The sequence below is a fragment of the Acinonyx jubatus genome, chromosome D2 (assembly GCF_027475565.1).
Source record: "Acinonyx jubatus isolate Ajub_Pintada_27869175 chromosome D2, VMU_Ajub_asm_v1.0, whole genome shotgun sequence".
NCBI classification, from domain to species: Eukaryota; Metazoa; Chordata; class Mammalia; order Carnivora; family Felidae; genus Acinonyx; species Acinonyx jubatus.
In genome coordinates, this window is record NC_069393.1 from 30,034,087 (window position 1) to 30,047,961 (window position 13,875).

Sequence of the window (13,875 nt, forward strand, 5' to 3'; positions counted from 1 at the left end):
CCTTGGAACTGAAAACCGGGGCTCCTTGCCTTCTAACAAAGGACTTTTGCCTTTGAATTTGCAAGTGCCAGAGGTAGTAGGAAAGTATGGTTTGGACGCAGAAACACTGGCAGTATGGAACTTTAACGATTAGCAGGAATGGTGGACAGACTGTCTCACGTCACAGAATCTAAGAGAAGGGAGCATTGCTGGCTCTCAGTCATGAGCTCACATTTCCTGACAGGTGACTTGACTGCTGACCCCCCAGGGCTGGGAGGAGCTCCAGGGTACTGGGGTCAACCAGGGGCTAGGAGAAACAGAGGCCGTATCCCCACTGGAGGAAGAGGCGACCCTTAACCCTGGCAACCCCAGTGAGTGTTTTCCTTCTCCTTCTGTGCTTCCAGCTAAATTCATAAGCCCCAAAGGACAGGAGGAATCTGTTTCTTCATCCTTCCCCCAAAATGTGGCTTGGTTATAGTGCTTCCAGCTAGGGACAGACTACATTCATGAGGGTAGCTTCTGCTACGTGACAAAGAGACCCCCAAATCTAATGGCTCAAATACAAAAGAAGTTCATTTCTTGCGTGGGTAGCAACACCAGGCCTATGGGCTGCGCACAGTCATCCAGGGACCAGACAGACAGAGGCCATCTTTAACAAGAGGCTTCCAAGGTCTCTTTTAGGGGTCACCTCCATTCCCACCAGGGGAAGGGGTTAGTACACAGAGGTTGTTCTAGCGAGGCCTGGAAGTGGTACACCTCCCTTCTGCTTTCATGCCGTGAGCTGGAACTCATGGACACACCTGTGAGAGTGGCCACGAAATGCAGTCTAGCACATACCCAGGAGGAAGAGGGACGCTGGTGAGCTAGGTCTTAGCCTCCCTGGTTTTCTTCCTGTGCCTCTGCTGGTCTCTTCTCAGCCCCCTTGCAGGCTCCCACTCTGCCTCTGTCCTGTAAACACTGGTGGCCCCAGGCCCTCACTGCACCTACACCCACAGCTTCACACCCACAGCTTCAGCTGACAGCAGCCTGGGGTGCAATCCAGACAGCAGGGTAGGCATTCTCCCAGCCTAAATGAACCCACCCTGACCGTGGCTGCTCTGAAAACACGGCCCCAGCTGTAGCAAGGCATGAGAAGATGATGGGCCCAATCGGGTAATCTGCTTTCTGGCATTTATTGACGAAATCTGAAAGTGGGGCATGTGATAAGGAGAGCCAGAGATCAAAGGGCATGGACACAAGGGCCAGAAAGGTCTGGATGGCCAATAGCAAACTGAGCTTACAAGGAAGGAGAGACTGAGTGCAGAGGAGGCAGAAGAGGGAGGACAGGGGTGCCTGGGGGGCTCCATTGGTTACGTGTCTGACTCTTGATTTCGGCTTAGGTCATGATCTCATGGTTCACGAGTTCAAGCCCCACATCAGGCTCTGTGCTGACAGTGCAGAACCTGCTTGGGATTTTCTCCCTCACTTGTGCTCTTTCTCTCTCTCTCTCTCTCTCTCTCTCTCAAAAATAAATTAAATAAACTTAAAGAAAAAAGAAGAGAGGGAACAAAGCAGAGAGGATGCTGAGTCATCACACACACCTAGCGGCCCCTAGAGCCTCCCCAGGTCAAGGAGGTTTCTGGCATCTGTCCAGAGGTTCTGAACACTAAACCTATTTTTTTATTTACGTAATAGAAGTGAGTCTTTGTTCCTGGGGCACCTGGGTGGCCCAGTCATTTAAGTGTCCAACACTTGATTTCAGCTCAGGTCATGACCTCACAGTTGTGAGATTGAGCCCTGACTCCCACTCCCGTTATTGGGCTCCGAGCTGTGGGTTCACTCTCTCTCTCAGCACCTGGGTGGCTCTGTCCGTTAAGCATTTGACTCTTAGTTTCAGCTCAGGTCATGGCCTCACGGTTCATGGGTTCGAGCCCCACATCAGGCTCTGTGCTCACCATGTGGAGCCTGCTTGGGATTCTCTCCCTCTGCCCTTCCCCCACTTGTGCTGTCTCTGTCTCTCTCAAAATAAATAAATAGACTTTAAAAAAAGATTCTCTCTCTCCCCCCCACCCCTCCCCCTCTTGCATTCTTCCTCTCTCTCTCTCTTTCTCTCAAAAAAAAAAAAAAAAAGAACATCACAGGAGCATTTGTCAAAAGTGGAAGGGGGTGGCTGGGTGAAGGTTGTATGGGAATTCTTGCAACTTTATGTTGAAATTGTTTCAAAATAAAATTATTTTTTATTTATTTATTTATTTTTAATGTGTATTTATTTTTGAGACAGAGAGAGACAGAGCAGGAACGGGGCAGGGTCAGAGAGAGAGGGAAACACAGGATCCAAAGCAGGCTCCAGGCTCCAAGCTGTCAGCACAGAGCCCGACATGGGGCTCGAACCCACGGACCGTGAGATCATGGCCTGAGCCGAAGTCGGATGATTAACCGGCTGAGCCACCCAGGCGCCCCCCCAAAATAAAATTATTTTTTAAAGAGAAGCAGGAATATCTCCTCTCTCTTCCCCCATCCACCCGCCAGTTACAGAGAACATGACAGGAGACTCTGAGGTCCCAGATCAGTGACAGAACCAGCAGAGGGAAGGGGCCTAGGTCCCTGGACCGCTATTGCATAAAAGCCTCCCTTCCCTTCCTAGTCAGGTACACTACTTTGGACTTTACGCGGGCAATAAACTTCTACTGTCTGAAGCCACTGAGCTGGGGGGTCGGGGCGGGGGGGCTTTTACTACATTATCCTAACTCAACACAGCTGGCTGCACTTCTCTGCGTGAGGTCCCACAGACACCCCAAGGAAACAGCTGGTCCCTAACCTTGCTAGCCATTCATTATTGTCCTAGTCAGGAACTCAGGCACCGTTTGCCCTTTCTCTCTCTCTGCGTTGGCCCGCACGCAGTCGGTGCCACCTCCTGTGCCCTGGCTTTGGTCTTCGCCATGCCCGGCAGTCCTGCTTCAGCCGTCTTCTCCCTCCCTGGGCCAGTGGAGCTGGTTCCCCAGCCCTCCGTCCTGCTCCTTCCGGACTCCCCTCCACTCAGCGCTGCCAGAACACGCTCGTGGTTTCACACTTCTGCATCCCAGTTCCTGCTGCTCTCAACCTGGAACGCCGTCCCCGTTTCCTGCCCTCCTTCCGGGGTTCGGCTCCTAAGACACCTAGATGAGGCTTTGCCTGATCCCCCCCTCCCTGGGCCCGAGGACACAGCCTTCCACCTGAGCGGCCAGGGCTGCCCTGCTCGTCATGCTAATGGGCTGGCACACCAGCCTCCCCAGAACACTGGGCTCCTGGGTGCCCACTGGAATGCATCGTTCCCTCCCCCTCTCAGCTAAGTCAGACCTCAGCCCTCACCCCCTGCCTCCGTTAATTTACTGTGGACTGACTTTGCCCCCTGGGCCATTCCTACTCTGTGAAGGGGAGAATGACGATCACAGGAGGTGGTCACGTAAAGGCCGCCCAGAGTTGGCACTCCACAGGTCGATGTTAGAAGCCAAGCACTTCCAGAAATTCTCACTGCTGAGAATTAGCCTCCCAGTCATCCCCCAAAAGGTATTCAACCTGTCAGTGACTTCAGTCATTTTTTGAGCGCCTACCTGTGCAGGGCCCTGGGTACATAGTACATGTTTTGACTTGCAGGGTTGGTCTTAGCTCCTCGGGGCTGCCTTGGTCTTATTGATAACTTTGAACTCCCCAACCCACCCCCAGGGCCCAGGACAGGCCTGGACACATCCCGGACACTCTGTAAACACTTGCTGCCAGGCCAAGATCCCCACCTCCCAGGCTCTGCAAGCCCCACCCAGTGCTGACTGGTGCCAGTCAGGACCAGAGGCCAGGCTCAGTCCGACACAAGAGTAGGCCATGAGCCAATGCAAGCTGGTGCAGCCACTCTGGAAAACAGTATGGAGGTTCCTCAAAAAACTAAAAATAGAACTACCCTACGACCCAGCAATTGCACTACTAGGCATTTATCCAAGGGACACAGGTGTGCTGTTTCGAAGGGACACAGGTACCCCATGTTTATAGCAGCGCTATCAACAATAGCCAAAGTATGGAAAGAGCCCAAATGGATGAATGGATAAAGAAGATGTGGTGTATATATATATATATATATATATATATATATATATATGTATACACAATGGAGTATTAGTCGGCAATCAGAAAGAATGAAATCTTGCCGTTTGCAACTACATGGATGGAACTAGAGGGTATTATGCTAAGCGAAATTAGTCAGTCAGAGAAAGAAAAATATCATATGACTTCACTCGTATGAGGACTTTAAGAGACAAAACAGATGAACATAAGGGAAGGGAAGCAGAAACAATATAAAAACAGGGAGGGGGACAAAACAGAAGAGACTCATACAATATGGAGAAAAAACTGAGGGTTGCTGGAGGGGGTGTGGGGGGGGGATGGGCTAAACGGGTGAGGGGCATTAAGGAAGCTACTCCTGAAATCACTGTTGCACTAGATGCTAACTAATTTGGATGTAAATTTTAAAAAATTAAAAATTAAAAATTAAATTAAAAAAAAGAGTATGCCATTGAGCTCACACCCCAACTGAGAAAGGAGGAAAGAAAGGTGTATTTCTGTGCCTGATGGTTTCCTACTCCCAGGGCAACTTTCAAAACATAGAAGAAAAAAAGAGAACCTGCTAGATAGAAGTAGAGATTTTCTCCTATACGTCCTCTTTATTCCCAATCCCCAACTAGACACATTTTCCCCTGTGAGATCCCTGAGGCCCATGTTATGGGCTGGAAAGTAAAGGCACTGTGTCAGAGCGTCCCTGGAGGTCAGCGACACTCAACATATGAAGACCCACAAATCCTAACTTTCAGGGACTCCACCTAGAGGTGCAGTAGAACAGAAAGATTTTCTTTTCCTCTTGTCTTTGGTCTTCAGAGCAGGCCTTTCTGAGGAAGCCCTAACCCTAACCCTAACCCTAACCCTAACCCAGGGAAGCAGGTGCTCCTGGTGGCCAGCGGCCATCAGGAGACAGGGAACAGACGCAGAGCCAGGACTGGGCCTGCCTTCCAGCCAGCACCTGTCCCTCAGGACCAGGCAACTGTTGGGCAACTGTACGGGGTCTCCCAGAAGGAGAAATAACAGAGTTTAGTGCCAGGGGGCAGAGAGAGGTGAGGGCTCCAAAAAACACCCCCAAACAGGCTTCCAGGCTGGAGACCCATGGGGCCGAAGGGAAGTTTGGTCCAGATTCCAGAGCCGGACGAGACGGGTGGGGATGGGGAGGCAGCCCAGCTGGGGTGTGCCCGGGCAGGGTCCTGAGGCCGCTACCCTCCGCTCGTCCTGTGGCATAACATGGTGGCTCTTCTCTCCAGAGGCCTGGCTCACAGCTTGCTCCGCGGGGCCTCCGTCCGCGGCCGCTGCAGCCGCCACACCACCCTCACTGGCTCAGTGGCGCTGTCCAGCTCCCGGAGGCCGCCCAGGTCACCCGTCTGACTATACCGCTGCAGGGCTGGCTGGAGCACCGTGATGGGAATGCTGAAGTTCAGGTGAGGGTAGGTGGCCCCTGTGTTATTGTCCCGGGTGTTGCTGGCCACGATGCCTGTTGAGGAGTCCAAGAGGAAAGGGGGGATGAGCCAGAGGGCACACGGATGGGAAGTGAGGCCCATCTCCAGCAGGGAGGCCCTCGGACCACCAGGGGCTTGAACCCCCCTCATAGTGACAGACACCCAGCCTCCTTCATGGCCTCTGGCTCCCACACCCCAGTGCCCCTTCCCCGTTTTACTCTCTCCTTAACCGTCAGTACCTAACAGACAATGTTGCACTTCTTTTGTGACCTTTCTCTCCACCTAGTGTCGGCCCCACGGGCTTTGCTCAGGCAGGCTCCCCAGTGCCTGGTGCAGGGTCGACACTCAACAAATACTTGTTGACTGAATGAGCAAGTGAATCAGACCCCCACGCAAGTTTTCTGTTTGGCCTGCTCAGTGCACGTGTATGTGTGTGCACGTGGATGTGTTTTGTCGTTGTCGTCGCTTTTAATTTTAAGGAGGCTCCGCGGGTTTGAACTCACGGCCTCAAGATCAAGAGTCACATGCTCGACGACGGAGCCAGCCAAGCCCCCTTCTGGATGTACTTTTTTAGGCTTACAGGAGCCTTGCCAAAGTGGTACGGAGTCCCTGTGCACCCTTCATCTAGCTTCTCCTCATGTCACTGCAAAAAAACAACGATCAAAACCAGGAAATTAACCCTGGAACAACGCTGTTCACTGACGTGCAGAACGCATTTGGATTTCACCAGTGATTCCACGAATGCTTTTTCTCTTCCAGGATCTCATCCAGGGTCCCAGAAGCGTCTAGCTGTCATGCCTCCTGGGTCAGTTTCAGTCTTTCCCTATCTTTCGTGGCCGTGACACTTAGAGGAGTACAGGTTACTTATTCTGCAGGACATCCCTCAATGTGGGGTTACCGGATGTTTTCTCCTAAGGTTAAGGTTTTCCAAGATTGAAAATGCCGTCCCGTGCCCTTCTCAGGGCACCCTGTCAGGAGGTGCGTGATGTCCAAAAGCACTTCTTGAGACGCTAACCTTGATCACTTGGCTAAGGTGGTATATCTGCCAGGTTTCTCTATTGCAGGCTTACTGTTTTCCCTCTTGTACGAAATATTTTAGGATCAGGCAAATATCCTCGTTTCTACTTTCCAGTCATCGGTGGGTCCTGCCCGCAGCAATTCCTTCTGTGGTGTCCTAACAGTGATTTTCTACTTCCCTCATTTCTTCTACATTTATCACCTGGAATTCTTCTGTCAGGAAGAGCTGTCACTTGTCTCCATTTCAAGATGCATTCAGTTATCGATGTCAGTGTGGACTCAGATACTCACTCTTTTCTTTGAGTTACCATCCAACCCTATCGCTGTGTGGTTTGCAGCTCAAGTTGTTCTACTGGGAGCTCCTTCAAGTAAGCTCTTCATTCGTCACACATCTGATGTGCCGATCATTCTGTCGTTAGCCTTTCCTTCCTCTCCAGCACCACTAGGTGCTCTGGGCTCATCTTGGATCTTCCCTGCCTGAGCCCGGGAGCGAGTCAGTTCCTGGCACCTTTTATTAGAGAAACCAAGGTCTGGGTTCATCACAACTGGGGTGTCACTGCTTCTAGCCCCTCTCAGCAGACAGAGCTAGATTTTTTACACACACGCACACGTACCCACCAACTCATGCCTGCACACGTATCCACACTTATGCCCGTATCCACGTATCAGTATGTGTCCAAATCAAAAGATCTAACAACCCCGTATTAAACAAACAAAAAGGTCTACCGTTGCTAGTAAAAAAATTGCAGAATCAAGCAATGTTAGGCCCACATTCCTATGGAAGGAGGCGCCAATGTGCTGCAGCTGAGTGGTGTTCACCCCGGTTCACCCCTGACCCTCCATCCCGGCCGTCTTCACTCACTCATCCATTCGTTTACCTGTGACTCTTGGATGAACCCAACTCCTGAGTTTCACAGATTAACTAAGATTAAGCGACTTACCTAAGGCAGAGAAGGAACTAGACCTCAGATCTCTTCCCTCCCTGCTCAGCATCCGCTCCTCTCCACTCCCAGGAGCACAAGTGCCCGAAAACCTTGGCTAACTGCCCCTTGGGCGTAAGGCCCACCATCTTCCCGGGCCGAGGGTGGCTCCCGGGGGCTGCACGCCCGGCCCTCACTAGATGGGACTGAGGCTCTGGCAGGGGAGGGGCTGGGAGAGGGCCAAGGAGCTGGTTACCCAGGAGGTCTCCTGTGCGGGTGGAGAAGAGGGGTCCCCCGCTGGAGCCGCCATGCACGGCACACGTGGTCTGTAGCATCACCGGCGTGTCATCCACCTGCACCACAGCTGACAGGATGCCCGAGGTCACCGAGGGCCCGCAAGCCTGGCCGAAGACGCCGAAGCCCACCACGCTGACAGCTTCGCCTGCCAGGGAGGAAAGGAGGGTGAAGCTGGGGAGCCGTCTCTGCCTCTCCAAAGTTCTGAACCCTCTCTGCCCTTCAGGCTGCTGTGAAGATACTCCTACCTCCGGGGAGTCTGCCCCAGGTCCCCACTGGACTTCCGCTGATCTCCCAGCACCTGCTCACTACTTGTCCTCAGCATCAGACTACTCTCCAGCCTTCATTTCCCGGCGGGACCAGTGAGTTACTTTTTAGGGTTCCTGGCACCCACCCCGGTGCTCAGTCAACGCTCGTGAAATTAACACCCGTCTCCTCCTCGGGCTAAGAAGCCTTGGTGAAAAAAGGAGTGGTGATGAGGGCTCCAAGCTGCCCTCCAACTGCCTTTACCGAGTGCTCTGAACGCACAGGGCATGCGGCTAGATGCTTTACAGGCCACATCTCACTGCACTCCTCGCAATGCCCGGGAGTAGGGAGCACTATCCCCATTTTACAGATGTGAAAACTGAGGCAGAGAATACTCAGTTGCCTGTCCGAGGGCACAGGGCTAGCAAGTGGCAGAAGAGACGCCAGCGTAGAGAGCTTGTGGCCTTTGCTGTCCCATCACACCGCATCTACACAATGAGGCCTCTGGAACTTCCAAGGTGGCGTGCCCCGCCAGTGGAGCCTCAAAAGGGCAACACCGCTCTGGCCAGCTGGCAGGAGCCCCCAAGCTCAGCCGCTCCACATGACACTGCTGCAGGGCCGCAGGAAACAGGGGTGCCCTACACTTCGGCAAGGATTCTCCCTGCCCCCCAGGACCTGGGGCATGCCAGGCACAAGCAGAGAAGTCTCCAAGAGCAACTCCAGCCAAGGCACTGAAACCAGGATGATTTCATGCCAGCTTGACGCCACCCTGCCCCATGCCTCCAGCACGGGTGGGGCAGGGGGCCTGCCTGGGGGACTGGCCCCCCGATCTAGAGGGTGAGAATGTCCAACACTGACTGTGCTTCCTGAGGTCCGCCCCACACCAGAAGCCCTCTCGTCCTTTACCTTCGTGGAAATGCTCGGCAGGCACCGGCAGGGAGACATCAGGGAGGTCCTCCTCCAGGCTCACCACCGCTATGTCGTAGGGCGATGTCTCCTGGGTGGCAAATACCACTTGTCCCCAGATCGCAGCACTCCTGGGAGCAAGGGAAACAAAATGACAGGGTAGCATGCTGACCCGTGAGTACCGGGAGGAAGCAAGGGGATGAGAGTGACGGTAAAAACACGGACTTGGGAGTCCAAAGATGTGGCATCAGCCCTGAACCGTACCAGGCCGGCACATGTGGGCACGTCACCTGGCCATCCTGTGGTACTTCCAAACGTGCATCGCCAACCGTAACATACTTCTCCACTAGCGTCCTGCACCTCACCGGGTTTCCCGAACACCTGACACCTGGAGAGCACTGCAGGCCGGGGCTTCTGTGAATGCTCTGGGCACGTCATCTCCTTTAGTTCTCCCAGCAGCCCTTAGAGCTAGGCGCTGCGATCATCGCCATTTTAAACGGTGCATTTGAGGGCCAGAGAGGTTGAGTAACTTTCTCAAGGTCACACAATAGGTGGCAGAAGCCAGGGCAAACATTCCCAGTGTTCTCCTTCACTGCCTCACTTGAGGCAAACAATGCTGCCAGTCCTGTGTCCCCGTTTACAGACATAAATGCTAGTACATCTGCGGCTCTTACTGTGGGCCGGGCTCTGTTCCAAGACTTCACATGTCAGTTCACGGAAAGGCAGCTTACACTGACTTGCCCAGGTTCACACAGGGGCTCCCCACTACATACTCTGCAGGGATAGCTTCCAGGGGACCTGGTGGGTCCCCTAGAAGCAAGAGTATGTGTGTGGTGAAGACGGGGTGGAGGATGGGGCACCACACATACAGGGAAGTCCTCATTATCAGTCTTCCTTATAAAGTCGCGGCTGTCCTGTTGGCCACCAGTGGGAAACCCTACGGTGAAGCGGGGCTGGGTTAACCCTGGAAATTCGGGAGAGGGATCTGGAAAGGCCCGGGCTGCGTGGCTAGGCTGAGGTAGGTACAGAACTTCAGGCATTAACACCAAGGTGCTATACTGCTCTGCTCCTGCCTAAGTTAAGTGCCTGGGACCACAGCAGAAATAGAACAGGTACCAGGAAAACACAAGCCAGGAAGCCAAGGCTGCTGAGCAACTGGAGGTAAAGGAGGGCAAGAGTGCTTTTCCCTGCAGAGAAGGAACAAACGGCTGAAGTCCCAACCCGGCTGCCAGGATCACCCAAAGACTGTTCAAAATACATCTGTGTGCTCGACCTCACTCCCACATTCTAATTAGGTGGAGCCCCACACCCATCATTTTTGTCCAGCTGGGAAGATCTGCTTAAGATCTAAGAGAGCAATCAAGTAAGAGTAACAGCCCCCTCTCATCACCCCAGGAAGGCAGCAAGCATCCTGGGCCTCTGGGACTTCACTACCGCTTTCAGGGGAGAAAGAACAGGGCTAGGAAGTCTGCATTCAAGGAGCCAGTGCTGTGTGCCTGCTCTAAGAGCAGTCAGATTTCAGAAAGAAAACAGGCTGGGTGGGAGGGGGACGGGAGACCGAGGGGACGGGGTGCTAAAAGATGCCTAGTCAGAGACGCTGTGACTTCCCACAGTTCCCCAATGCAGAGTTGCTCGGCATCTTGCCCAAGCCCCATTCACTGCGCGCCACCCCCCTCTCCCCCCCGCCAGGAAGGAGGCCCAGAACCCCCTAGGCTAGGGTTCTGAATGCCAAGGATGAGGGGAGGGACTCAGGTCTCTACCCCCACTACACCATCAAAGCATCATCGTGATGCCAGAAGGCCTCCCTAATCTTCAGAGTTCCGCTCTGAGACCTGCTGAGGGGGCAGAGGTGGGGCAACCTTGCGGGCCTTACTTGGGGGGCGTGACGCGCACCAGGACCCTGGCCGCTTCCCGAGGGGCCACGTGCCGGCAGGTCACCACGAGGCGGGGCGCCACGGCCACTCCAGAGCCCCAGACGGTGCCGCACTCCACCAGCACGGCCGCAGCTGCCCACGGGGGCCCTGGGTCTCGGGGGGTCAGGCCCCATGGGGCGCTCAGCTCCTGCGGCAGGAGGGCTGTCAGGGCATCGGTGCCGGGGGACAGGCTGCCCAGCGCGGCTCTGGCGGCACGCAGGAGAGGGGCGGCGGCGCAGAGCAGCGTGAGGCCCACCCACTCGCGGGCCTTCCAGCAGAGGGGCGCGGCCACCAGCGCCACCAGCGCCCCCGCGGGCCGCGCCGCGAACACGCCGCCGCCCTCGGTGCCCGGCAGGCAGCGAGCGTCGGTGAGCAGCAGCGGGCCGGCCGCGTTGCTGAGCACGCCGCGGCTGAGCGTGTTGAGAAAGATGTCCGGGCAGAAGGCCCCGAACGGGGAGCCGCAGGCCAGCAGCGGCGCGCCCTTGGGCACGGCCCCGAGAGGCGCCACGGCCACTGCCGGCCCGCGCTCCTCCTCCTCCTCTTCCTCCTCCTCCTCGGAGTCGGGCCGCACGCGCAGCAGCGCGAACCAGCCCAGCGCTCTCAGCTGATCCTCCTCCTCGTCCTCCGTCACCTCGTCCTCCGGCGCCGCGCTCGCGAAGCGCCACTGCTCCGCCGCCTCGCCCCCGAAGAGGCGAGCGAAGTGGGCCCGGAAGGCCGGGCAGCTCAGCAGCAGCAGCAGCTCGGCGGGCCGCGGGGGCTGCAGGGGCCGCCCGCGGGGTCGGCCCTGAGGGCCTGACTCTGGGCCCGCGCACTGGGGCGTGCACAGCCCCGGGCGGCCCCGCTCCGCGCGGCCTGAGGGGCTCGAGGCTGCCGGACCCCGCTGCACGTGCAGGCGCAGGTCGTCGCCGCAACTGTCGCCGGGCAGGAAGGCGGCGCCGGCCGCGCTCAGCGCCCCGCTCCCGGCCCGCAGGAAGGGGGTGAAAATGCCCCCGTGGCACAGCACCAGGTCCGGGCAGCGGCTCAGGATCACCCCGCTGCAGCTCCACGAGCCGGCCTCGGGCTGCCCGGCCCGGGAAGCGCTCACCACGCAGCCCGCCCGCTCGGCCGCCCTCATGGACGGCCCCCACTGCCGCGCCATGTCCTCTAGGACTGTGCACACGGGGTTTCCAGGGGAACGAGGGAAGCGAGCTAGGAGCCCGGCCGGGACCCCTGATCCCCCCGCGGCGCCACCCAAAGCTGGAAGGGAGAGGCGCAAACACTGACTCAGTTCTTCCTTGTCGGGCCTGATTGGCTAGGCCCCAATTTGTCGGGCCCGATTGGCTGGGCTTGGGGCCGAGCCCTGATTGGCTGCCCAGACTGACCCCGTCCCTTTCCCCGCCCTCATGGGTTCGGGCCACCTGCGCGACGCAGCGGGAGAAGCTGTCCTGGAAGGTGAGCGTGGGGAGAGTGACCGGCGTGTGGTTTTGCAGGGAGACGGGGCTTGGGCAAGGTGGGATCCCTTCTCTGTTCGTTGGGCTGCAGGAAAAGGAATAGAAATAAGGGCTGACATGCCTAGATTTGCCCAGAAGACAGGACCTGAGTATCTGCTCAGGTCTGAAACTTCGGCTTCCGACCCCCGGGGTAATAAGGGCAAGGAAATCCTTGACTCCTTGACCAATTTCAGTGATTTGAAATTTTGGAAGTAAGTCCTACAGCGATCCACTAGATGGCATGCAGCTGACAGGACTACACCTAGGGCCTTTTGATGCCGAAGGCTCCGGACAAAACTTACGAAAACGGTTTTCGCAAAATAAAATTGCCCTTTAAAACTATTATGAAGAGTAACCGAAGTCACACTTTAATTTCACAACCCTAACTGTGCAGTATGCACATTTTACATAACATTTATCACCACCACCTAGCGTTCATCTAGGTCAGGGACCCGACACTTGTTCTGTAAAAGGCCAGAGTGTCAATAGTTCAGGTTTTGCAGGCCACACGTTCCCTTTCAAATACCCAACTAGATTTGTAACATGTGAGAGCTCAAACAATGGGTGGCTGTGTTCAGTAAACTTTCCTCATGGTCACTGAAAGTTGAATTTTATGTGTCACAAAATAGCAACCTCCCCCCCCGCCCCCGCCCGGCTATACAAAAACAGGCAGCAGCCCAGATTTCAGAAGGTATTTATGTCAGCATTAACAAAAATTATTCAGTTGGTACTTAAACTATAAAACCTTTTTGCCCCAATTTCTGAATAAAATTAATGCTGCTCAGTGTATTCCCAGCCCAAGGGTTAGCGCTTGCAATGGTCCCAGTGACACAAACCTGTTTGAGGAAGTTAAAAGATGACCCATTATAGTAGGAGGTGGGACTGAAATTAGCAAGCAGTCTTCCACAGCAGGCACTGTCTTTTGGTTCCCTGACACAGAAGGTGCCTTGATCACAGTAAAATCTAACTATTCCAACTTCCTAGTAATTAAGCTTCTTTCTCTCTAGAGTCCAGGGATTCTCCCTTAATGACACTCAGACCTCCAGCCTGAACTGTTGTGCGTCAGGTTCTTCTGCTTACAGCACATTAGGGTATAGAGTCCTAAGTCAACAGCCAACAGCCAACAGCCAAGGTGAGACCCTTTGAGCGCTGGGCTCATGGACTCAGCCTGTAATTCTCATGTTCCACTTGAACTCAACAAAGAATACATACATACAGACCCCGTGGCATCAATGTAGTAACACGGACATTAGTTTCAATCACAAGATGCCTCTAATACTTTTAGTACTAGGTCAAAAACAGTGTGTTGCATTTTGCTTCCCATTCCATTTGTCCCATTAGTTTTAAAATCTCTTTTGGGTTTTCTAAAAACAAGGCTTCCTGCAAGCCTAGTAAATGCACAGGCACACGTTTCATCCCTTCCGCTATTTTACCAAACGTAGCGCTCAGCTGAATCTCTCCAATTCTGTATAAAATGATGAGTGATAAGCAGCCAAACTGGATCCAGTCCTTGCTAGCATGTTAATATGAGACTTTGCTAAAAAGTCCACTACGTGCATCCTATTGCCGAGACGGCCACCAATCCCGGGATCAGCACATGTTCCAAGCCTCTCAGACGATAACTAAA

General features: G+C 54.7%; 1 protein-coding gene across 1 annotated transcript; it reads right to left on the bottom strand.

Moving 5' to 3' along the window:
* Window positions 1–4,211: 4,211 nt before the first annotated feature.
* Window positions 4,212–12,037, bottom strand: TYSND1 (trypsin like peroxisomal matrix peptidase 1). The gene is made up of 4 exons (XM_027062173.2): window positions 10,740–12,037; window positions 8,867–8,997; window positions 7,677–7,862; window positions 4,212–5,518 (listed from the first exon to the last, which is right to left on the bottom strand). Exons 1-4 carry the CDS (start codon window positions 11,915–11,917, stop codon window positions 5,301–5,303), a joined length of 1,713 nt encoding a protein of 570 aa, XP_026917974.2. The 5' UTR covers window positions 11,918–12,037; the 3' UTR covers window positions 4,212–5,300.
* Between the last annotated feature and the right edge of the window lie 1,838 nt (window positions 12,038–13,875).

What these genes read in the sequence shown, in the direction of transcription:
- TYSND1 (XM_027062173.2), bottom strand. Translation starts at nt 11,917, where the DNA reads ATGGCGCGGCAGTGGGGGCCGTCCATGAGGGCGGCCGAGCGGGCGGGC. An exon ending in GTGCGCGTCACGCCCCCCAA is followed by an intron (nt 8,998 to 10,739) that starts GTAAGGCCCGCA and finishes CCTTGCTCCCAG; the next exon opens with GAGTGCTGCGATCTGGGGAC. An exon ending in TGCCGAGCATTTCCACGAAG is followed by an intron (nt 7,863 to 8,866) that starts GTAAAGGACGAG and finishes CCTCCCTGGCAG; the next exon opens with GCGAAGCTGTCAGCGTGGTG.